General features: G+C 38.0%; 1 protein-coding gene across 7 annotated transcripts in view; it reads right to left on the bottom strand.

The window, feature by feature from the left end:
- Window positions 1-25,466, bottom strand: part of LPAR1 (lysophosphatidic acid receptor 1) — a 168,076-nt gene that overhangs the window by 76,006 nt on the left and 66,604 nt on the right. For all 7 annotated transcript variants that reach the window (XM_030822568.1, XM_030822792.1, XM_030822617.1 and 4 more), the window contains one exon: window positions 24,745-24,889. In XM_030822568.1, coding sequence (XP_030678428.1) covers window positions 24,745-24,789 — 45 coding nt within the window. In that variant the 5' untranslated portion in view covers window positions 24,790-24,889. The remainder of the gene's footprint in view (window positions 1-24,744; window positions 24,890-25,466) is intronic.

Here is a 25,466-nt window from a genome sequence, read left to right as displayed (position 1 = left end):
TTCATCTTTAGAAAGTAGCTCATATTTATTGCAAGAAATTTTGGGAAGAACAAAAATACACTCAAACAAAGTTCAATAAGTACTTTTCTAAAAAGTTCATTATAAAATCCAAATCGCTATAATTAGAAACTTCTCTGTAATAAGAAGTTATAGAATTTTACCCTGCCCAAGAAACAAAAACATAAATAAGATAGCATTATTCCCAAATTCAGTTGTCCTCAAAACTTTAAAGAGAAGTTCATATTCATGCCCTTTTCTCATCCACCAATTATTTTGTCTTAGGATGATAGGGCTCTAGGGAAGTGATCTCACTGACTGCTCTATAGAGTAGATGTTACAAATCTCAGAAATTTACCTTACCTTATTGTGTGATCTCAAAATAAGTTATAACCAATTTGCCAAGCCTAAACTCTAAAGAGTCACATATGGTGTTTACCTTCACCATGCACTTCATTCATCCATGCACACATTCATGAACGTTTATAGGATACCAGGTTGGGCATGGCACTGCATTATGCCATCTAGGAGTACAACTGATGCACCCAAGTGCCTGCCATGGAGCCATTCACAGCACATCTGATGTGTTCTTTCATCTCTTGAAAGACAATTACATACTCATTAGCCAAGAGGAAGAAGGAACAGTTGGCATAAACTGACATACTAGTAATTACACCAATGTGGTTTAGTATTTAGATATGAATGTAAATATGTACTCTACTGAGATACTCTAAGGGAGACTGTAATCTATGCTGATAAAGAACTAGTAATAAGATATAAATCAAACCAATTTACTTCCTCCACTTCTGTTAAAATACAATAGAGTGAGCCGGGGCGGGGGCCTGATTTGTAGCTTTGGTTAAGCAGATCTCTTTCTGATTCTCATGTTCAACCAGCTAATTTGTTTTTCAATAAGTTCCAAAACTGTTCTGAATCTCAATTGTCTCATTTGTAAATTAAAGTAAGGATGACCTATAAGACTTTTTAAATTCTTATTCTTCAATTCAAAATAATCAGGCCTATTTTCTTTCTCCAAAAAAGATGAGAAAAGAGACAGCATAGAATTTAATTAAATTCCATCAAGTCTCTATTAACAAGAAAAAAGTCCTCACCCTTCTTAGAGCTTCAAATTGGACATTTTAAAAAGTGAGATGTTTTGTCACAATAACTAGAAAATGGGCCAAAAAACAATACTGATATCCACTAAAAATGATTTTAAACTAGAATACTTAAAATTGCTGAAGAATATGCAACTAGTAAATTTTAGGAGGTTTATCTGAAGAAATACATAAAATGCTACTTCTTATAAAATAATAATGCATATCAATGTGATATACACATATGCAAAAAGAAACTGTGCAACACATAAATTGTAAGTTGCAACACATAAATTATAATAGATAATTATGCAATAACTGTGCAACACATAAATTATAATAGATAAAAGTACTTTTTATCTATTATAGCCCATTGTCTACCATGCTGAGAAAAGGTACACATCATCATACTTGTCAAATTTCCAAAGAGAATTCTGTGTCAGTCCTAAGAGGAAGGAATGGAAAAATTCACTAAAAACACTAAGATGTGCGGGATAAAGTATGATAAATAGTCCTTAGATGCACTGCTAAGCTAAGAGGGAACTTAAACCAAGGTGAAAGGCTGTCCAGGCAGCAGATTGTCAGAGATCATGAGGATGGGGCTTTAATACTATTGGGAAACAGAAGATGAGCCCTTGGGCTTGACTGAGGCAGTGAGTTGGAATTGAGACCCACCCACCAAGCTAGCAGTCTCTAAGATCTTCATATCAGTAAGTGTGTAGATCAGAAAAAAAAAAAAAAAAAGATATCCCTACTTGCACTGGGAAGAACAAGGAAGTTTTGTCAAGCTCAGGCTCCAGGTTGGAAAATAAATAAAGAGTCCCTTAAGAAATCATGACTCTAGTCCCATAAATCACACAAGGCTGGGATTTGAACTCAGACTATCTGTCAAGTCTGAGAACCCACAGGAGAAGAAATTAACACAAACCAAGGTCCTGAGTTGGTGATATCCCCGTGCTCCTCCCACTCACCACCTAACACTAGCGAACACCAAACTTCTCTGGAGGACGAGACCTCAGCACAGCCAGCCACATGGGATTCTCTCAAACCAGCCCCACTGAATATAAACTCATCTTCCAAAAGGACAAAAACACAGGAGGCTGCCACATGTGAGAATCCCCAGAACAGTCCACAGCAGGATTAGACCCAAGAATGTCAGATAATAAATGATTAAAGACAAAACAGAACTGACTGCATTCTCCCTTTTCCACTTCTATTGGTTCAAGAGTTATACATTGTTTCTATTCTTTAATGCTTAGTCTTAATATTTTAACATGCACACTTGACTAGAAGTCTAAAGGTAATCCTCTTCCCTTGATATGTTTTCTCTCCAGTGCCTCCACTCCCATCTTACATATTACTGTGGCTCAACATTCTACTTCCATTTGTTCTGAAGCCTACCTAAAATTACTTGCTATTACTTATTTTCCAAGTTTATTTGGTTACCCCATAAGAAGCCAGTAGAATCATCTTACAAGAACAAACAAGGAGAGTAAGAACAACATGAATTATGAGTTAATCTAATTTAAGATCATAAATGAGAGTTTCTAAATAAAATGCAAGTAAATCAAATATGTATCTTCAAGATACACACAAACACACAGAAGATAGGGTATGTGTATGTATGACTAAATGGGTTGTGTGTATGTATATAAATTTCTTGTGACTAAATAGGGTTTATTCCAGAATGCAAAGATGATTTAACACTTAAAAAATTTGGTTACATAATTAACCACTCTAACAAATTGAAAGAGAGAAAAAAAGCCAATGATCATCTCAAAAGACACGGAAAATGTGCTTGGTAATTTTTAATACACTTTCATGATATTTTGACAATCTATAATTAGAAGATAATTAATTTCCCGAACTTATTAAAAAGTAGCTATCAAACATGTACGCTAATTGTTATATTTAAGCATTTGCTTTCAAAACATTCATATCATATTTAAGCATTCACTTTCAAACAGAAACAAGGACAGGCATGGTGGTTGATGCCTATAATCCCAGCACTGTGAAGGGCTGAGGCAGGTGGCTCACTTGAGGCCAGGAATTTGAGACCAGTCTGGACAACATGGCAAAATCCCATCTGTACTATAATAAAAATACGAAATTTAGCTGGGCATAGTGGTATATGCCTGTAATCCCAGCTATTTGGGAGGATGAGGCATGAGAATTGCTTGAACCTGGGAGGCGGAGGTTGCAGTGAGCGGAGATAGCACCTCTGCATTCCAGCCTGGGTGACAGAGTAAGACGCTGTCTCAAAAAAAAAAAAAAAAAAGGAAATTTTTTAAAAACCTTATTTTTAACCACACATAATATAATCAGTTACACAGAAAATGCAAGACACCTATAAACAAACTGTATTAAGAGAGTTTAACAAATTTTCTGAATTAATCCTCAAGCCATATGAATCAACTGCTCCTATAAAAATACCAGAAAAAAAATTCTAGTTATTATTTCAAGAAAGAACACATTTACAGTAACAAGAGCTCTAATGTATCTAGGAATAAGTCTGACTTTACAAAAGCATACAAGCAAACCTAAATAAATGAAGAAATAAAATATTTTGTGAATAGAGATGTAAAGATGTCAATTTTCCCAGTATCAATATATAAATTTAACATGATAAAATTAAAATCCCAAAAGGGTTTCTCATGGAACTTGACAGACTCCCTGAACATTGATATGAAAGCACAAAAGAACAACAATACCCAAGACACCTGGAAAACTAATAACTAGATGCCTTAGTGAATACTACATTTTAAAGTGAACAGACATTGTGATATTGGCATAGAAATACATGAATAGCCCAATGGAACAGAATAAAGAGCCTGAAACACACATATTATAACTTGATATGAGAGATATGATTTTACCCATCAATTGAGAAAATGACGTATCTGTTCATTCATGTAAAAATACTTAAAAACTGAATATTTATTTTAAACACAGAAATCCATTTCAGGCAATATGAAAATATACATATAATAAAATACGATTTTAAGAAGAAAATGGAAAAATATATTTATAAGCTCTGAAGAGGGGAATATTTCTAAATACGACCAAAAAGCATCGATAAAACTTGACTAATCAAAATTTTAAGACTTCTGTGCTGCAAAATCTAATGAGTGAAAAGAAAAACTAAATTACTAGAAACTTCAGAAACACACGAGACAGACTTTCTCTGCAGTGAAATGTAAAGACTTCTTACAAATCAAAAAGGGAGAAGCCAAACAATCCAACAGAAAAAGGGGCACCGATGTGGATAGGCAATTCACAGAAGAGAAAACCTTAAGAGCCAATAATCACATCAAAAGAAAATTACATTTACAGGGAATCAGAGAATTAATTACAAACTGCAGTGAGATCCAATTTATTTTCATCAGGTTGGCAAAAACTACCAAGTTGGAAAATGTCAAGAGTCAGTGAGGTCAGTCCTACAGTGCTGGTGAAAGTAAAATTTAGTACAATAGCTTTGAAAAACAGTTTGGCAAAAACTATTAAGTATGAACATGTTCATACACTAGATCAAAAGGTTCTAACCCTAATTTAAAAAAAAAAAAAAATCACACATGTGCCTAAGGAGAGACACAAGAATTCCAATTGCCACTCTTTTAAAATATCAAAATATCAAAAGCAACACAAATATTTATCAACTGGTGAAGGAATAAATCACAGTATTACCAGAAAGATAAAAAGCAGTTAAAACAAACAAAGTATAGCTTTAAATATGCCAATGACTGAAGCAAGTTGCACACGGATGCATGCAGTACATTATTCTTGTGAATATTAAAAACTTGCAGAAGCCAAGACGGCTGACTAGAGGCATCTGGCACTCACCTCCTCCACAAAGAATGGAAATAGCAAGTAGATAATCACACTACAAACAGGCCACCTAAGAAAGAGTACTAGAATTCAACAGAGAAGTGACAGGAAACACCTAAGGCAAGGAAGAAGAGGGAAACAAGGCAGCCTGCTGTTATGGGACTGGCGAGAAGCCTAGAACGGCTCTTCGATGCGGGGAAAGGGGAAGTGACCCCAGTGGTCCACAATCCCACCACAGACTCCAATCCTAGCCACAGGAGAGCCCCTCAACCCACAGGGGCCCTGAGGCTGATGTAGGGAGCTCCCTGGAGACCATGCAACAGCATTACTCCAGAGACGGAGCTCATGCCAATTCCCATCTTCCCCCTCACCCTCTAGTACTAAGCAGCTACAGCAAAGCACCACTTTGAGAACCCAGCCCCCACCAGATTGCATCTACCCGAGGGGCCCAAGACCCCCATCTCTCCACATATCTGAAGCTACACTGACACTCCCTGCCTACATCTACCACCACAGCTGACTGCCATTGGCAGCAACTCTGCTGCCCGCAATAGCAGGGCTACAACACATTTAAAAGTGCCCTGAGGAAAGGCTACTCTGCTTATAGCTGCCACCTGGGGCTGAAGCATGTGCTCTCCAACCATCTGTCTATGGTTGCTGCCACTGAAAGCAACTCTGCCCTCCCCAGCAGTAGGACCATAGCACAGCCATTGCCACCCCCACCAAGCATTCCTCCGCAGAACTGAGGATCACCCCGCCCCTGCCTACCACAGCTAGCACCGGCACCACAGCACTTGGGAGCCTGAGGACACGTCCACCTGGCCCAGCTCCACTGTCTACCTCCAGTGCTCAAGCATGCAATCCAGGGGCCTCGGGATCACCCTGCCCCAACCACCACTGGCACCCGAGCACACCTCCTGGGGATCTCAGGATGGGCTCAGCCAAACTGCCACTATCACCTCAGTTGGCACACAGACATATGTGCCACCTGCAGGCCTGGAGACTGGCCCTCCCAGCCTGTTGCAGCCACTGTCAACACAGTATGGACCACTTGGATCCCACAGGGTTGCCCCATCACTAATACTGCTATCTCCCACACCACACCTGACACTCAGAGGGACCTAAGGACCTACCCACATGCCTGGCCCACTCAGGCAAGCCTGGAGGCTCAAGAATCAGCCTGCCTGGACCTCTTACACTGGTATCAGCATACACCAAGAACAGGCATGCTCAGCCTGCAACTGCCACTACTGAGGCTCCGGACTGACCCATCTGACATCCCCAGCCCTAGCAAATCTTTGCCACAGCCTCCATAACCAACCACATCCTAAGCCACTTAAAGAATTACAGACACATAGGCTGGGCGCAGTGGCTCATGCCTATAATCCCAGCACTTTGAGAGGCCGAGGTGGGCAGATCACCTGAGGTCGGAAGTTCAAGACCAGCCTGATCAACATGGAGAAACCCCAACTCTACTAAAAATACAAAATTAGCTGGGCATGGTGGCACATGCCTGTAATCCCAACTACTTGGGAGGCTGAGGCAGAAGAATTGCTTGAACCCAGAAGGCAGAGGTTGTGGTGAGCCAAGATCATGCCATTGCACTCCAGCCTGGGCAATGAGTGAAACTTGGTCTCAAAAAAAAAAAAAAAAAAATTACAGACACTACTGATGCATTTACAGCCAAATAAATTATATGGAGACTACACTACTTCACATACTCAGAATCAAAGCCAAAGTCACCTACACAACCAACACCATAGATACATCTTCAGGAAAACATCCTCCCCTATGAAAGTAAATTCCCAAAATTGGAATAAGAAACTTTTATATCAGATGTACAAATTATCAACATGCGAACAAAAGAAACACAAAAAAGCAAGGAAATATGACACCTTCAAAAGAGCACAATAATTCTTCAGCAATAGACTTGAAAAAGAAACTTATGAAATCCGGGATAAAGAATTCAAAATAATAATATTTTAAAAAATAGTGAATCATAAGAGAATTCAGGTTAAACAATAAAAAGAAATCAGAAAAGCAATTCAGGATATAAATGAGAAATTTAGCAGAGACAGATATCATTAAAAAGAACCAAACAGAAATCTTGGTACTAAAGAATTCACTGAAAGAAATATAAAATACATTCAAAAACCTTCAACAACAGACAAGATCAAGTAGAACAATTTCAGAATTTGAAGACAGGTCTTTTGACATAAACCAGGCAGACCAAAAGAGAAACAAAAGGATAAAAAAAGAATGAACAAAGCCTATGTGACATATTGGACACAATATACTGATCAAATATTTGAATTTTACATGTTCCAGAAGGCAAAGAGAAAAATGAAAGGGATAGAGGACCTATTTAACAAAATAATAGCTGAAAATTTCCCAAGTCTAGCAAGAGAATTAGACATCCAGATATAGGAGGCTCAGGGATCCCCAAACAGATACAACCCAAAAAGGTCTTCTCCCTGGCACATAGTAATCAAACTGTCAAAAGTCAAGGACAAACAGAGAATTATAAAAATCACAGGAAAAAAAAAAGCATCAAGTCACTTATAAGGGAACCCTCATCAGACTAACAGATTTGTCAGGAGAAATTGTACAGCCCAGGAGAGAATGGGATAGGATGACACATTCGTTCGAAGTGCTGAAGGAGGAAAACAAACAAACAAAAACAAAACAAAAAACTGCCAGTAAAGATACTATACCCAGCAAAGTTATCCTTCATAAATGAAGAATAAATAATGTATTTCCCAAACAAGCAAAAGCTGAGGGAATTACCGCTAGACCATACCTACAAGAAATGCTTCAGGGAGTCCTACACTTGGAAGTGACAGGATAATTTCTACCATCATGAAAACACACAAAAGTGTAAAACCCACTAGTAGAGCAAGCATACAAATGAGGAAGGGAAAGAACTCATATGTTACCACTAAAGAAAACCACAAAACCACAATGATAAACAATAAGAAAGAAAGGAAAAAGGATACATGAAACAACCAAAAATCAATTAACAAAATGACAGGAATAATCACTCACACATCAATAACAACCAAGAATGTAAACAGATTAAACTGTCTGCTTAAAAGATACAGACTGGTTGAATGGATTTAAAAACGTGATCCAACCATATTGTTACCCACGAGAAACTCATCTCATCTGTGAAGACACATGTAGACTGAAAGCAAAAAGACAGAAAAAGATATTCCATGCAAATGAAAACCAAGAATGAACACAAGTACCTATACACATGTCAGATAAAATGGACTTTAAATTAAAACGGTAAAAACAGACAAAGAGGGTCATTACATAATGATAAAGGAATCAATCCAGGAAGATGTAACAATTCTAAACAATGCACCAAACACAGAAACATCTAGATGTATAATATTATTAGTTCTAAAGTAAGAGACAGATTCTAATACAATAATGGTTGGGGACCTCAACATCCCACTCTCAGCATTGGGAAAAAAATTAACAAATAAACATTGGATTTAAACTACACTTTACACAAAACGGACCTAATAGACATTTAGAGAACATTTCATCCAACTGCTATAGAATGTACATTCTTTGTATCAGCACATGGAACAGTTCCCAGAATAGACCACATAAAAAAGTCTCAACAAATTTAAATAAAAATCATACCAATTATCTCCTCAGACCACAATAGAAAAAAAAACACAAATCAATTACAAGAGTAACTTTGGAAACTATACAAACACATGGAATTAAAAAAAAATACTACTGAATGACCATTGGGTCAAGGAGGAAATCAAGAAGAAAATCAAAAAATTTCTTGAAACAAATGAAAATTGAAACACAACATACCAAAAGCAATGGGATACAACCAAAGCAGTGCAAAGAAGGAAATTTATAGCAATAAATTCCTACATCAAAAAACTAGAAAGATTTCCAATAAACAACCTAAAAATATATCTCAAAAAACTAGAAAAAAACAAAATCAAGCCCCAAATAAACAGAAGAAAAAAATAATAAAGATTAGGGCATAAAAAAAGGATGAGTTAGTGTCCTTTGCAGGAACATGGATGAAGCTGGAAACCATCATTATCAGCAAACTATCACAAGAACAGAAAACCAAACACTGCATGTTCTCACTCATAAGTGGTAGTTGAACAAGGAGAAAACATGGACACAGGGAGGGGAACACCACACATGGGGCCTGTCGTGGGGTTGGGGGCTAGGGGAGGGATAGCATCAGGAGAAATACCTAAGGTAGGTGATGGGTTGATGGGTGCAGCAAACCACCATAGCACGTGTATACCTACGTAACAAAACTGCACACTCTGCACATGTACCCCAGAACTTAAAGTATAATAATAATAATAATAATAAAAATACTATGTGTAGTAGGGAATAAAAGTTAATATTTTAAAAATAAAGAAAGATTAGGGCAAAACTAAATAAAATAGACTTTAAAAGACAATACAAAGGATCAAGCAAACATGAAGTTACTGTTCTGAAAAGATAAACAAAATTGAACTACTAACTAGACTAACCAAGAAAAAAGATGACCCAAATATAATTAGAAATGAAAAAAAAGCAGTATAACTGATACCATAGAAATACAAAAAGATCATCAGACTATTATAAACAACTATACGCTAGCAAACTGGAAAACCTAGAAGAAATGGATAAATTCCTAGAAACATACAACCTACCAAGATTGAATTAAAAAGTGGAAAACCTAAACAGATCAATAATGAATAATGAGATTGAATCAGTAATAAAAAGTCTCCCAATAAAATAAATTCCAGGACAAAATGACTTCACTGCCAAATGCTACCAAACTTACAAAGAATTAACACAATTCTCCTCAAAGGATTCTAAAATATCAAGGGGGGGGAATTTTCCCTAATTCATTCTACAAGGCCAGCATTACTCTGATATCAAAACCAGAAAAGGATGCAACACAAAAAGAAAACTGCAGGGCAATATCCCGGATGAACATAGATGGAAAAAATCCTCAACAAAATATCACCAAACTGAATCTAATAGCACATCAAAAAGATAATATACCATGTTGGGTTCAGTGGCTCATGACCATAATCCCAGAATTTTGGGAGGCCAAGGTGGGAGGATCACTTGAGCCCAGGAGTTCAAGACCAGCCTGGGCAACAAAGCGAATGCCATCTCTACCAAAAAAAAAAAAAAAAAAAAAAAAATTTTTTTTTTAATTAGCCAGGCATAGTAGTGTGCATCTATAGTCCCAGCTACATGGGAGGCTGAGGCAAGAGGAACCCTTGAGCCCAGGAGCTATGATTATGCCATTGCACTCCAACCTAGGTGATAGAGTGATACTCTGTCTCAAAAATAATAATAATAATCATAATAATAATGCACCATGCACCATGATCAGGTAGGATTTATCCCATGGATGCAATGATGGTTCAACATATGCAAATCAATATATACAACACATCATATTTACGGAATGAAGAATAAATACCATATGACCATCTCAATAGATGCCAAAAAAATGATAAAATTCAACATTCTTTCATGAGAAAAACTCTCAGCAAACTAGGCATAAAGGGAACATACCTCAACCTAATAAAACCTATATATGACAGATCCACAGCTAACATCATACTGAATAGGGAAAAGCTGAAAGCCTTTCTTCTAAGAATTGGAACAACACAGGATGCCCACTTTCACCACTCCTAGTCAACATAATACTAGAAGTTCCAGCCAAAGCAATCAGGCAAGAGAAAGAAATAAAGGCATCTAAATTGGAAAAGAGGAAGGCAAATTGCCCCCCTTTGCAGATGACATGATCTTATATCTAGAAAAATCTAAAGACTCCACCAAAAATATCCTACATTGGATAAATTCAGTAAAGTTGCAGGATACAAAATCAACATACAAAAATCAATAGTGTTTTTACACACCAATAATGAACTATCCAAAAAAGAAATAAAGAAGGCAATCCCCTTTCCAAAGCTATGAAAATAAAATAAAATAAAATAATAAAGTAAAATAAAATAAAATAAAAAATAAAATACCTAGGACCAAATTTAACCAAGGAGGGAAAAGACCTCTTCAAGGAAAACTACAAAACACTGATGAAAGAAAGTGAAGAGGACACAAACAAATGGAAAGACATCCCATGCTCACAGATCGAACAAATTAACATTGTTAAAATGATCATGCTACCCAAAGCAATCTACAGATTCAATGCAATCTCTATCAAAATACCAAGGTCATTTTTTACAGAAATAGAAAAAACAATCCAAAAATTCATACAGAACCAAAAACAAGCCTAAATAGCTAAAGCAATCCTGAGCAAAAAGAACAAAGCTGGAAACATCACACTATCTGACTTCAAAATGTATCACAAAGCTATGGTAAGCAAAACAGCATGGTATTGGTATAAAAACAGACATATAGACCTGGAACAGAATAGAACACACAGAAATAAATCCCTGTATTTACAGCCAACCTATTTTTTGACAAAAGCATCAAGAACCTACATTGAGGAAAGAAACTCTCTTCAATAAGGGGTGCTGGGAAAACTGGATATCCTTATGCAGAAGAATAGAACTGGACCCCTATGTCTCACCATATATAAAAATCAACTCAAGATAAAGACTTTACTAAGACTGCAAACTATAAAACTACTAAAATAAAACATTGGGAAACACTTCGGGGCATTGATCTAGGCAAATATTTTATGGCTAAGACCTCAAAAGCACAAATAAAAACAAAAACAGGCAAAAGAGACTATTTTAAACTAAATGTTTTAAAACAATCAATAGAATGAAGAGGCAACTGGTTGAATGGGAGAAAATACTTTCTAACTATTCATCTGACAAGGTACTAATATCCAGAGTATACAAGGAAGGAACTCAAACAAGTCAAGAGTTAAAAAAAAAAAAAGCAAATAATCTCATTAAAAAGTGGGCAAAGGATATGAATACACTTTCTCATAAGAAGACATACAAATGGCCAGTAGGTATGTGAAAAAAATGCTTCACTTTCCTAATCATCAGGGAAATGCAAATCAAAACCACAATGAGATATCATCTTACCCCAGCCAGAATGGCTATTTTTAAAAAGACAAAAAAATAACAAATGCTGGCAAGGATGCAGAGAAAGGGGAACTCTTATACAGTGTTGGTGGGAATGTAAATTAGTACAGCAACTATAAAAAAAAAAAAGTATGGAGATGTCTTTACAAAAAAAAAAAAAAAAAAAAAAAAAACCACTAAAACCAGAGAAATTCCATATGATCTAGGTATCCCCCTACTGGCTATTTATTGGAAAAGAGAAAAAAGAAAGAAAGAGAAGGTAAGAAAGATGGAAGGAAGGGAGGAAAGGAGGAAGGGAGGAAGGGAGGAACGGAGGGAGGGCATCATCCCAGCACTTTACGGGGCTGAAGCAGGCAAATTGCTTGAGCTTAGGAGTTCAAGACCAGCCTGGGCAACATGGTGAAACTCCGTCTCTACCAAAAATACAAAAAAATTAGCCAGGCATGGTGGTACACACCTGTGGTCCTAGCTACTTGGGAGGCTGAGGTGGGAGGATCACTTGAGCCTGGGTGGTGGAGGTTGCAGTGAGCTGAGATCACAACCCTGCACTCCAGCCTGGGTGACAGAGTGAGACCCTGTCTCAAAAAACAAAAACAAAAACAAAAAATAAACAAACAAAAAAAAAAGTAGAAGAAGAGGAAAAAGATATCAATATACCAAAGGGATACCTGCATTCATGTGTTACCACAGCACTATTTAAAAAAGCAGAGACACAGATTCAACCTAAGTGCCTATCAATCAATGAATTAATAAATGGATAAAGAAAATGTGGTATATATATATGATGGGATACTATCTGGTCATAAAAAAGAATGAAATCATGTCAGTTGCAGCAACGTGAATGGAGTGGGGGGGCAGTCATTATATTAAGCGAAATAAGCCAGACACAGAATGACAAATATCCCAGGCATGGGATCTATGAACATGGGACTAAAAAAAATTGATCTCAAGTATAGTGAATAGAATGGTGGTTACCAGAGGCTGGGAAGGGTAATGGTGAGGTGAGGATAAAGAGGGGTTAGTTAATGGGTACAAACATACAGTTAGATAGAAGGAGTAAGTTCTAACGTTCGATAGCAGAGTAGGGTGGCTATAGTTAATGAAAATGTATGGTATATTTCCAAATAGCTAGAAGAGAGAACTTAAAACGTTCCCAACACATTGATATAGACAGGAACACATGGATGTGTTCCCAACACATCTCAACAGAAATAATAAGTACATGAGGTGATGAATAGCCTGAATAGCCTGACTTGATCATTACACATTCTATGTGTGTAATAAAATGTATCAATAAATAAATCTACAGAAGCCTACTATATTTTTTTTATGTTTTTCTCACATATGTATACATTCACAAACACATGCAGAGAGATGATAAGTATCAATTAATGGCCTGGGCAAAGAGGAGGCTAATGGAATTAGGAAGAAGTAAAAGGGCTCCAACTTTATCTGTAATTACTGACTTGTTTTATGTATTAAGTCCCAAAAGATCTTGAAGAAATTACATCGAAATGTTAACATTTTACAAAGCTTGGTAATGGCTATGTTATTGCATTATAACTCCCTGTATGCATTTCATTTTGCTTAATTTTTTTTAAAAAAAGGAGAGAAAGAAATTGAATTAAGTCTAAGCCATTAAGAGAGAGAGGAAGAAACGGGAGGGAATGTTAATTTACTCATCCATAAAACAAAGAGAAAAAGATCACCTTCTTTTATATGTTGTACATTGAGAACTCTATCTCTGTGACATCTATTCTCCTGAAACTTTTAACCAGGTAACCCAGAAGACTTGAACCTTCATAAACCAAATGCCAGCTCTAAAGTGCTGTCTTACTTGAACTGACAGGTCAAAACAATGTAATAATTCATCCTGACAAAAATGAAAAATTATTTTCCATTAGCCCATTTTGCTGAAAGGCTAATAACAATATATTTCCTTATAAACTTATTCCATTTCAATTTTAAAAATGGAATTTTGTATCTATTTTAGTTTTTATTATTTTCTTCTACCTTCCATTATTGTCCTTTTTTAAATTACAAAACAGCTTATCTCTATAAACTGTCTTTTTTCTGTGTCAAGCTAAGAGACAGCAATAAACTTATACAATTTTTAAAAAGCAGCATTTAATATTTTAGATACTGACAGCAATTCATTTATAACCATTTTAAGGGAAAAAAAAGCCAAATGTGCTCCTAAGACTCCTATGAGTAAATGTATTGCATTAGTCCATTTTCATACTGTTATGAAGAAATACCCAACACTGGGTAACTTATTAAAAAAAGAGGTTTAGGGCCAGGCACAGTGGCTCATGCCTGTAATCCCAGCACTTTGGGAGGCCGAGATGGGTGGATCACCTGAGGTCAGGAGATCAAGACCAGCCTGTGACATGGTGAAATCCCGTCTCTACTAAAAATACAAAAATTAGCCAGGCGTAGTGGCATACACTTGTAGTCCCAGCTACTTGGGAGGCTGAGGCAGGAGAATAGCTTGAAATCAGGAGGCAGAGGTTGCAGTGAACTGTGATCGTGCTACTGCACTTCAGCCTGGGTGACAGAGCAAGACTCTGTCTCAAAAAAAAAAAAAAAATAGAAAGAAAGAAAAAGAGGTTTAATGGACTCACAGTTCCACATGTCTGGGGAGGCATCACAATCAGGGCAGAAGGTGAAGGAGGAGCAAAGGCACATCGTACATGGCCGCAGGAAAGAGGGCGTGTGCAGGGGAACTGCTCTTTATAAAACCATCAGATCTCATGAGACTTATTTACTATCATGACAACAGCATGGGAAAAACCCACCCCTATGATTCAATTACCTCCCACCAGGTCCCTCCCACGACATGAGGATTATGGGAGCTACGATTCAGGATAAGATTTGGGTGGGAACACAGTCAAACCATATCATGTATATTCATGATACATCATTTGAAAGAGGAAAATACTATGGTGTAACTGATTACTATAATCCTCACAATCATTTGCCACCTTGTTTCTCCTGCCTTTTCTTTCTCCACTGCCATAGCATTGAATTCCCCTCTGCAACTTCAGTGTTGCCCTAGTTTTCCAGTTAGTTTTGAATGAGACAGTGGAATGATCTATGGCTGAGTCTCTCCATCTTGACCTATCTTACATAAGTGGGATCTACATCTGGCCATGACAGCTCATTCCTAAGTTCCCATCAGTCATCTCTACACAATCCAGCATGTCAGTGGTGAGCACTGCACTATGACCTGTGCCACAGAGCTGGGATGCTTCCTGGGTCTTCTCCTCCACTGTCTTTACCAGGTTACTGCAGTAACCTGATCAACCACAATTAAGGTAATACTAAACAGAGTTCTAAGTATGCAAAGCCCTGAGAGTTGGGGCCCACACCTGCTCCACTCCAAATCCTTCCTATGCTTGGTGGTGGAAACTCATCTAAGTGCAAATGTTTTGATATCATCTGCTGGACATTCTGACTTTGAAATCAGCCACCTAGTTCACCAACACACACACCCTACTCTTCTTCCTGCAAGATTGGAATTCCTGCTACTAAAGGTTGTCTGAATCATAGAAAGTTGCTTTATTTCCAACCTATGCTTTCAGAAACTAATATGCTCCATGGCCCTCTAATAAACATATTCTCTGATGCTGAGAAGCAAGTATCAACCCACTTTTGCTTTTCTCCAGGCCTGAGCCTGCCTAACACAATCATGTATGACATGGGATAAGTTTAACTTAAGGGCAGCTCTTAAGTGATGTTATGCAATTACCAAATGGCAGTATTAATATTATCACACAGCAGGGAAAGGCTGATTTTTTTAAATGACAGTCTTACTAAGGCAAGGTACAGATCTTAAAAGACAGAAATCCCCTGAACTCTATAATTATGATTTTCTCAGATGGAAAAAAACAGCAGGCCATTGTCCCACCTTAGTGTGTATTCACAGCAAAGCTGCAACAAAAGTTCAAAGAAAGACAGCTGGAGAATCTAGGTGTATGAAAAGGAGATTGGGCAAACAGTTCCCTAATGGGCAAGAAGTGGGAAAAAGCCAGACCCACTTTGAAAGATAAAGGAGTAGCTCCATTAACCATTAAAGACTAAACCAATTAAAAAGGATGTATTAGAAAAATAAACAAACATGAAAGGTGTCATATGTGGTTTACCCTAGGTGCCCCTGTACAATTTCATCTTATGAATAGAAAATTCAAAATGGGCTTTCAGATTCCAAAATAATATCTCTTCTCAAATCTTATCTGAGTTTATAAACACAAAAGGAGGCACAAGATGAATTTAAATTGCAATATGGGAACAAATTTAACTTCTAATAGAAACACAGTTCAAGATGAAGTCAGAAGTCTCAATGTTTATCTCCACATGCATTTATTCCTGGCAATACGTTAGAGTTTCCCATAGAGTGTTTATCCAACATGGCCTTCCTTTGATGGGTCTTCTGGCATACCACATACACAGACCATATGTAGTGGTTCCTCTTTCTCCCTGTAAAGAACTTCCAGAATAATCATGGGGAAAAGGGAAAGAACTAACATACGTCAGGTATCTATTAAAAGGCTGATACTATACAAAGCACTTAGCAGTTATTTTGCCATTTAATCTTGTGACCACAGTGTATGTTATTTGAATTCTAGAGATTTTAAAAAATGAAGCTGAAAAAGACCTATGTATTGAAGATCCCCTAGCTATGGTGTATAACAGTCTGGATTTGAACCAAAATCCACCTGGGTCTACGCCTATGCATTACCTTTTCTCAATTCTATGTTGAGAAGACGAAATTATCGTGTGGCACTGGAAACATACTTCATACTGCAGTTAATTGTTCACATTTTAGTTTGAAAGAAAGCACTATCAAGATAATCTGTAATCCCTTACTTCAGAGACTCATAATTTAATAATTGCAAACACTGTATGAATTCCCTTATTCTGGAGCCTTCTGTGTGTCTCATTTTTGTATTCTTCAGTTGTGAAATATTCTAGTTATAATTTCAATCTATTTTCTCACTTAGAAAATAAAGAGAGGAAGTGGAATTGCCTTTTTAAACCTTAAGAGTCATTGAATCATTTTATGCAGAAGAGTAAACTGATCTAATCAATGTTTTTAAAAAATAAAAATAAACCCACCAACTACAAAAACACATTTTAGAAAAGCAACTGAAGAAACCTGAATATGAATTGAGTATCAAGTGATATTAAGGAGTTATTTATACTTTTGCTAAGTGTGATGATGGCAGTGTGGTTATTTAAGCAAATTATTTTTTAGATATGCATATTAACATAAGGGAATTTTTAAAAAGTTAACAATGCTAGGGATTCTAAAACACTTCATCCCCCAAAAAAGGAGCAAGTGAAGCAAGTATGTCAAAATGTTATTACTGAATCTATGTGTTGGCTATATTGAGATTGTTATTTTTATTTTTGTGAATGTCTGAAAACTGCCATAGTACGAAGTTCTATCCAAAAAGACGAATCTTTCAGCCTCAAAAAAAACAACCCATTTAATGTGAAATTCAGTTGCTTTGATAAAAAAAAATATCCACTTTCTAATATCAGAAATAAAACCTTCTAAAACACAGATTTTGAAAATACATATTTTGTTGAGAGTACCTATTGGTAAGGATGTCCAAAAAAAAGTGTCTTCCAAAAGACAACAAGCAAACACCAATCACTTTTTTTTTTTTTGAGACAGAGTCTCACTGTTTCACCCAGGCTGGAGTGCAGTGGCGCAATCTTGGCTCACTGCAACCTGCAACCTTTGCCTCCTGGGTTCAAGCAATTCTCCTGTCTCAGCCTCCCGAATAGCTGAGAATACAGGTGCACACCACCACACCCAGCTGATTTTTGTATTTGCCGTAGAGACAGGGTTTCACCATATTGGCCAGGCTGTCTCAAACTTCTGACCTCAGGTGATCCACCAGTCTCGACCTCCCAAAGACATTGAAAATCTACCCAAATTCACATCTTCAATGAAAGCTACAGGAAATCACTTGGAGGGATCAAAATATCTTTATGTTCTTGGCTTAAAACCAAAATGGTTGTGAACAGGCAACCTACAGAATGGGAGAAAAATTTTGCAATCTATCCATCTGACAAAGGTCTAATATCCAGAATCTACAAGGAACTTAAATTTAAGAGAAAAAAACAACCCCATCAAAATGTGGGTGAAGGATATGAACAGATACTTCTCAAAAGAAGACATTTATGTATCCAACAAACATATGAAAAAAAGCTCATTATTCCTGGTCATTAGAGAAATGCAAATCAAAACCACAATGAGATACCATCTTACACCAGTTAGAATGGCGATTATTAAAAAGTCAGGAAACAACAGATGCTGGAGAGGATGTGGAGAAATGGGAATATCTTTACACTGTTGGTGGGAGTATGAACTAGTTCAACCTTTGTGGAAGATAGTGTGGTGATTCCTCAAGGATCTAGAATCAGAAATAACCATGTGACCCAGCAATCCCATTACTGGGTATATACCCAAAGGATTATAAATCATTTCTACTATGAAGACACATGCACGCACATGTTTATTGTAGCACTATTTACAATAGCAAAGACTTGGAAACAACCCAGATGCCCATCAATGATAGACTGGATAAAGAAGATATGGCACATATACCATGGAATACTATGCAGCCATAAAAAAGAATGAGTTCATGTCTTTTGTAGGGACATGGATGAAGCTGAAAACCATCATTCTCAGCAAACTAACACAGGAACAGAAAACCAAATACCACATATTCTCACTCATAAGTGGGAGATGAACAATGAGAACACATGGACGCAGGGAGGGGAACATCACACACCAGGGCCTGTCTGGGGGTGGGGGAAAAGGGGAGGGAGAGCATTAGAACAAATACCTATTGTATGCGGGCTTAAAACCTAGATGATGGGCTGGGCATGCTGGCTCACACCTGCAATCTCAGCACTTTGGCAGGCCAAGGTGGGCAGATCACTAGGTCAGGAGTTCCAGACCAGCCTGGCCAACATAGTGAAACCCCATCTCTACTAAAAATACAAAAATTAGCCAGGCATGGTGGCACATGCCTGTAGTCCCAGCTACTCAGGAGGCTGAGGCAGGAGAATCGCTTGAACTCAGGAGGCAGAGGTTGTGGTGAGCCAAGATCACGCCATTGCAGTCCAGCCTGGGCAACAGAGTGAGACTCCATCTCAATAAAAAAAAAAAAAACCAACCTAGATGATGGGTTGATAGGTACAGCAAACTACCATGGCACATGTATACCTATGTAACAAACCTGCAGGTTCTGCACATGTATCCCAGAACTTAAAGTAAAATATTTTAAAATAAAATAATTTAAATTCAAATAAATATAAAAATAAAAATTAAAAAATAACGAAATGGTCATGTAACAAATGAGAGACAGAATGATACACCTTGAAAAATACTGATAAAGAAGAGTCTTTCCTTACTGGAATCATAGGTGTGAGATCTGAATATCTTTTAGGTTCTCAGATACCTATTCTGGCCTCTAATATAATTCTAGGTTTGAGAGAAGCCAAACTGCTCACTCTGGTACTGAACTATTGACTATTTCATGAAAAATGAAAATGAAACTTTTAATCCAGCTTCTATCCACAGTAACCTGATCAAGCACAGGGTAATGCTTAAAACAGTGCTAGAAACAGAAAATGGCTCTGGAGAGCTGCAAGTTTGTTTGGTTTCCTACCCCATCCCCATGCCCCCAATATCCACAGGACACGAACACATTAACTCAACCTAATGATGAACAGGTTCCTGTCTGCAAATACATCCTGGGAGTTTCCTTTGGATAAGAAAACTCTTTTTCAGTGTCTGGACCAGCAGAATTACAAATCGGCTACAAACACAGCATCTTCTTACTGCTGCTAGTCCAGTTTCGTCTTAGTATTCATCACCCAGCTTTGTAAGAGCTAGGTGCTCTCTCAGCATGAGAAAACAAAAATCTGTCTCAGAGTCAAGGCAGGGGTAAAGCAGATAATACAAACTTGCCCCACTTCAAAGCACAAGGCATATCTTTCAACTAACTAAACAGCAATCCCAGCAGGCATGACAGTGCAAGCTGTCTTCCCTATTATTGTTTGAAACAATCACAAGCTATTTGTTCATATTAATTCGTTTATATGTAGTACTAGGCAGCCTTGATTAGAAAAATGTTCTTTGTTACCCAATGAATAGAGTAACAAACAAAACCAAAAGCTTTTTTAAAAAATTGTTTTGGCCTTAGAAAAGGATTTTCAGGTCTTTTACACTTGAATGTGGATTTATCTTTACAAGGTCCCTCGATTCACTGGAAAAGAATGCAACTTGATGTGCCAAACAATACCAGGCTAAGGTGACTGAGTGAGCTGCTTATTATGCTTGCCCAAGAAGATGCTATATCTAAATTATTTTTACCTTCTTTGAACCTGGGCAAAACTGATAATAAGGGAGAAGACATCAGTAGAAGCTTCGGGGCAAGCGCAAGTCAGCCTTGGACTAAATTTGACTGTACAAATTACATGCGAGGAACTGACATATAATTAGGAGGCCCATCATTGGCCAAAGGATCCTGGGAACCAAGTGACCCAATGGTCTGCATCTCTCCAGAAGAAGCTATCTATCTCTATGACCTAATGCCCGAGTGTATAGCTGACTGCTTCCCCGTGGGCTTAGTTCCCCAAACATCAGAGGCTGCCACTATTCCCAAAACACAGTGAGAATAATGGAACTACCCTGGTTAAGGTTAATTAACAAACTTGCTCAATAAAACAATTATTGAAAGTCAGAACTTGAACCCAGGTCTATTTCAAAGGCTGGGACCATTAAGCTAACAAAGACTTCTTTTAAGATCAATGTTAAATTCGTTAATATGGTTTGAAAGACCTTGTAAAATCTCCAATTTTATAACCTAACCCATTTATGCTAATTCTAGCATTTGCCGATTTCTGCAGTGTAACTATTCCATGTGGCTGATTTCAAGCTGCTAGCATGAAGTCAATTGGCTCACAAAATTCCTGAAAATTTAACAATCTGCCTCTTTGAGTTGGTATAGGTGGCTCCAGGGACATCACTGTTTACAATCTCATGCCCCACTGTAGTGCAACCATCCAAAACAAAATTCTAAATGCTTTGCTCTCTCTCTCTCTCTCTCTCACGCACACCTTGGGACACTTGACATTCACCTATGCTTTTTCTTCTCCTTTACCAAAATAACTCATATTCATTTGTTCTCAGCCTAGTGGTCTTCCTTCAAGAAGCCTTCCCTGATCCTCTCAATCTTTTCTTGGGTCTCCACTTTCCTCCGAGAGCACCCATACTTCCTGTATTTGTGCATTCCTGCATGGGTGACAAAGCGCTGTAACTTTTTGTTTTATCTGTATATCTCCCACTATATCTCTAAACTCTGGCAGGGCAAAACTTATTTTTCTTATTTATTCTTGTATCCCCCAGCCCTGCCACAAGGATTGCTGAGCAATAATAACAATGCTTGCTAACGTGCACTGGGCAATATGTGCCCAGAATATGTGCCAGGCACTATTCTGAGTTTTATAGAAATTATTTCATTTCCTCCTTAAAATAACTCTATTGGGTTGGCTTCATTATTGCTACGCTCATTCCGTGGGTAAGGAAATAGAGGCACTAAGAGGGTGGATACCTTCCCCTCGGGCTCAGGTAATTAGTAAATTGAAGCAGGGTGACTGGTGAGCCTATGTGCCTCCCTCAAGAAACCAGTGTTTCTTGGTCATATTTTTTTCTCATTAGTGATCCTTAAGGAGAAAAATTAATTACATTTAAATTTTCTCTAATGAGAAAAAACTAAATACTAAGGAATAAGATTTTGTTGGATAGAGGTATAAGCTTGGAGGGATTTTTTTTATCTCCCAAAACCCAATTTTTGTCCTCTTGGGGCAATATCACTATGTTAAGAATGTATGTTCTAGGACTTTCATTATCCATTTCCATTAATGTACCATATATTTGTCCCTAAAAATACATAGTCTTGTTTTAGAATTTTAATGGTATCTTCCCGTAAGTACTATTTTGCATCTTGCTTTCTTTTTCCTCTATACGATATCTTAGAGTAATCTATAACTGTGTGGACATCCTCATTTTAAAACTACCAAATAGTGGTCGGGCGCAGTGGATCATGGCTGTAATCCCAGAACTTTGGGAGGCCGAGATGGGCAGATCACCTGAAGTCAGGAGTTTGAAACCAGCCTGGACAACGTGGTGAAACCCCATCTCTACTAAAAATACAAAAATTAACAGGGCGTGGAGGCACATGCCTATAATCCCAGCTACTTGGGAGGCTGAGGCAAGACAATCGCTGGAACCCAGAAGGCGGAGGTTGCAGTGAGCCAAGATCGTGCCACTACACTCCAGCCTGGGCAATAGAGCGAGACTCCATCTCAAAAAAAAATAAAATAAAAATAAAAATAAATAAAATGACTGAATAGTATTTTAATCATGTCCACATTCCTGAATTCATTAAGTCTTTCTACTATTGGATAGTCACAAAATTTTGTACTTCTTGGTTTGCAACCAATGCTTCAATGAATATCTTTGTACATTCCTTATACACTCCTTGGGCTCATGTGTGAGTGTTTTTCTAATGTAGATTCCAAGACAGGAGCAGGGCATGTGCAGAAGTGTATAATTTTAATAGATACTGTTGAATTACCCTCCAGAGTGACTGTACCAATTTACTTTCCCACAGAGAATTTACAAGAGTACACATTTTCCCCAGTGATTGTATGAAACAGAACCTCTTTCTCCTTTGGGCAGTGTTAACCATTTTAATTAAATGAGTCATTTAGAGGCATCTGTATTCCTCACCAGCTGATAGGAGCTTGTGTAACAGAGAAGATACATAGTTAAGAAGATGCTGTTGGAAATGCTGACAGGTGACAGCAGCAAACCAGGATATGGAAATGCCCTTTATAGAAAACCTGCCCTAACCTAACTCACTTCGCAAAAGGACTAAGAAGAGTCATTATATGGGAACAGCTGCAGTGGACTTTGAAACGGTGACCTCAGGTAACAGGCACTAAATCTCTTTGCCCATTCTCCAAGTCTCTCAGACACCAAAAAAAGTCTATTGAAGATAAGGGAAACCAAACACCCAAAGTAAATGAAGTGTTGAAAGGACAATGGTCCACTTACCAGAAAGAGGAATGCATATGACGATGGTAACACTAAACATTCTGGAAAATAATACTAAAGGCCTTAGTACTTTATTCTTTATTCATATAATATGAATAAAGGGCTTTATTCATATGATAAAATCCCAAGGTTGATAACAATGATGACATCCCAAATGGTGCTGAGGAGAAAACACTATACTATACGAACGAAAAATGCCCCTTGTTCTCCTTTTTCCCTCTCTTCCTTCTCTCCCTCTCTCACAAACACACAAACCCCTACTTAAAATACATACAAAATTGAATAGCCTGCAAAATCATACTGAGAAAAACAGTGTGGAACAACATTCTGTATCGAGTTCAAATTTCAATCAATATGGCTCTTTCTTGAAAGTATGCTTTTTTCTTCAAAGTTGCCCGGCAGTGGCTCAGACCTGTAATCCCAGCACTTTGGGAGGCCAAGGCAGGTGGACCATTTGAGGTCAAGAGTTCAAGACCAGCCTGACCAACATGGTGAAACCCCATCTCTACTAAAATACAAAAATTAGCTCAGCGTGGTGGTGGGCACCTGTAACCTCAGCTACTCGGGAAGCTGAGACAGGAGAATTGCTTGAACCCAGGAGGCAGAGGTTGCAGTGAGCCATGAGCCAAGATCACGCCACTGCACTCCAGCCTGGGCAACAGAGCAAGGCTCTCTCTCAAAAAAATAAATAAATAAAAATAAAATTGGCCAAAAAATGATTGTCACAAATGAGAGAGGAGGTCACACTATAGAAAGAAGATAAATGAAGAGCAAATGGGAAACTATACTTGCTGAGCACCTCTGTATGCCTCATGTACATAAACCATCATTTAATCCATGTAACCATCATGTGAGGAATTATTACATGAGAGGAAACTGAAGCTGAGAGAGGGTGGCATGACTAAGGCTCTTTATCCTGCAATCAGAGGAGCAGAGATGTGAACTGTGGCCTTATGACTCCAAAGTCTGTTTCCACATTGTACCCTGCTGCCTGCTGAATCTGAAAGAGTCCAGCGAATGCCTGATTAAATAAGGCTGTAAAATCATCTGAACAAAGACCATGTCCCTGCCGTATTACTGCTCTTCACTGGACAGAAAAAAATAACTCATACGATTGCTGTTCAGAAGTTTCTGGAATTGCATTTTGTTTTCAAAGTTCCTAGAACAGGTCAAGGCAAAAGAGTAAGTATAGGAGGAGGACAACTAGACAGCCCTCAGAAAACTTGTTCTAAAATTAGATCCATTCTGATATATTTCATTAAACCCCACCCCACCTCCCGGCCCACAAAAAAGCCAAGAGAGGAAAAGCAGCAGGGTTTACTACTGACTTACTTTGATTTAGAGTTTGATGCCTGTAATGACAGTCAGGCATCCTAAGCACTGAAAACCAAGGCCTCCTATGAACAGAGGCCAGTTCACTAAAATCACTTGTTCATTGTTCCAGCTGCTTCCTGAACTAAATGGCACCTCACTCACAAAAGCACCATTATTCAAATACGCACCAAATGATAGTGAGAGAGATATACATGATCCCTAGCATCAAACACACTTCCTGAAATCCAGTTTAAATATTTGACAAACTTATGATTACCTCAGACCTCTGCTAGTTTGAAGCCCTTACCTGGGGCTGTGAAATTACAGGGATGGAAGTAGAGATGGCAGCCATGACAGCTCTGTGGTTGTAGGTGGTGAACAGGCCCCAGAACTATGGGAGACAAATTTTGTTTGCTGATCAGATCGAGGTCATGCTAGGAGAAGCTGTGTACCTGGAAAACAACAGGAAAACCCACATTTAGCGTAAAAGGACTAGCATATGGGTGTGAAGTACCATTGGCCAAAGGAGGTAAGAATCCCTAGACGTCAAGTGTCAAATACTAGCTTAATGCAAACAGAAAGCCGGTAGGGAAAAGCTAAGTTCTAAAAGCCACAACTTCTGTGCTGTCTGTCCAAATACTCTTAAGTTGAGGAATTTTCATAGGTTTGAATCCAACATCCCAGCTAGATGTTTTGGGAAGACAGTTTCAAGTTGCAGAGCTGGGGAGGGTGAGGCGGGGGAAAAGCCATCCTGCCATTAAATAATAAAGGAATAATCCACAGTGGAGAGCTGACAGCTTACATCGAGGACAAAGAGAATGCAGTAACCACCCCCACTCATCTGAGGAGTGGATTCTAAGCCCCCCAGTGGATACTTGAAACTGTGGATAGTGGGTCAGGTGTGGTGGCTCACGCCTATAATCTCAGCTCTTTGGGAAGCCAAGGGGGAAGGATTACCTGAGGTCAGGAGTTTGAGACCAGCCTGGCCAACATGGCAAAACCCCATCTCTACTAAAAATACAAAAATTA

This window comes from Nomascus leucogenys, chromosome 1a, assembly GCF_006542625.1.
Source record: "Nomascus leucogenys isolate Asia chromosome 1a, Asia_NLE_v1, whole genome shotgun sequence".
In the NCBI taxonomy this organism is placed as follows: domain Eukaryota; kingdom Metazoa; phylum Chordata; class Mammalia; order Primates; family Hylobatidae; genus Nomascus; species Nomascus leucogenys.
Note: the sequence above shows the minus strand (reverse complement) of the source record. Positions and strands in the feature narration are given on the sequence as shown.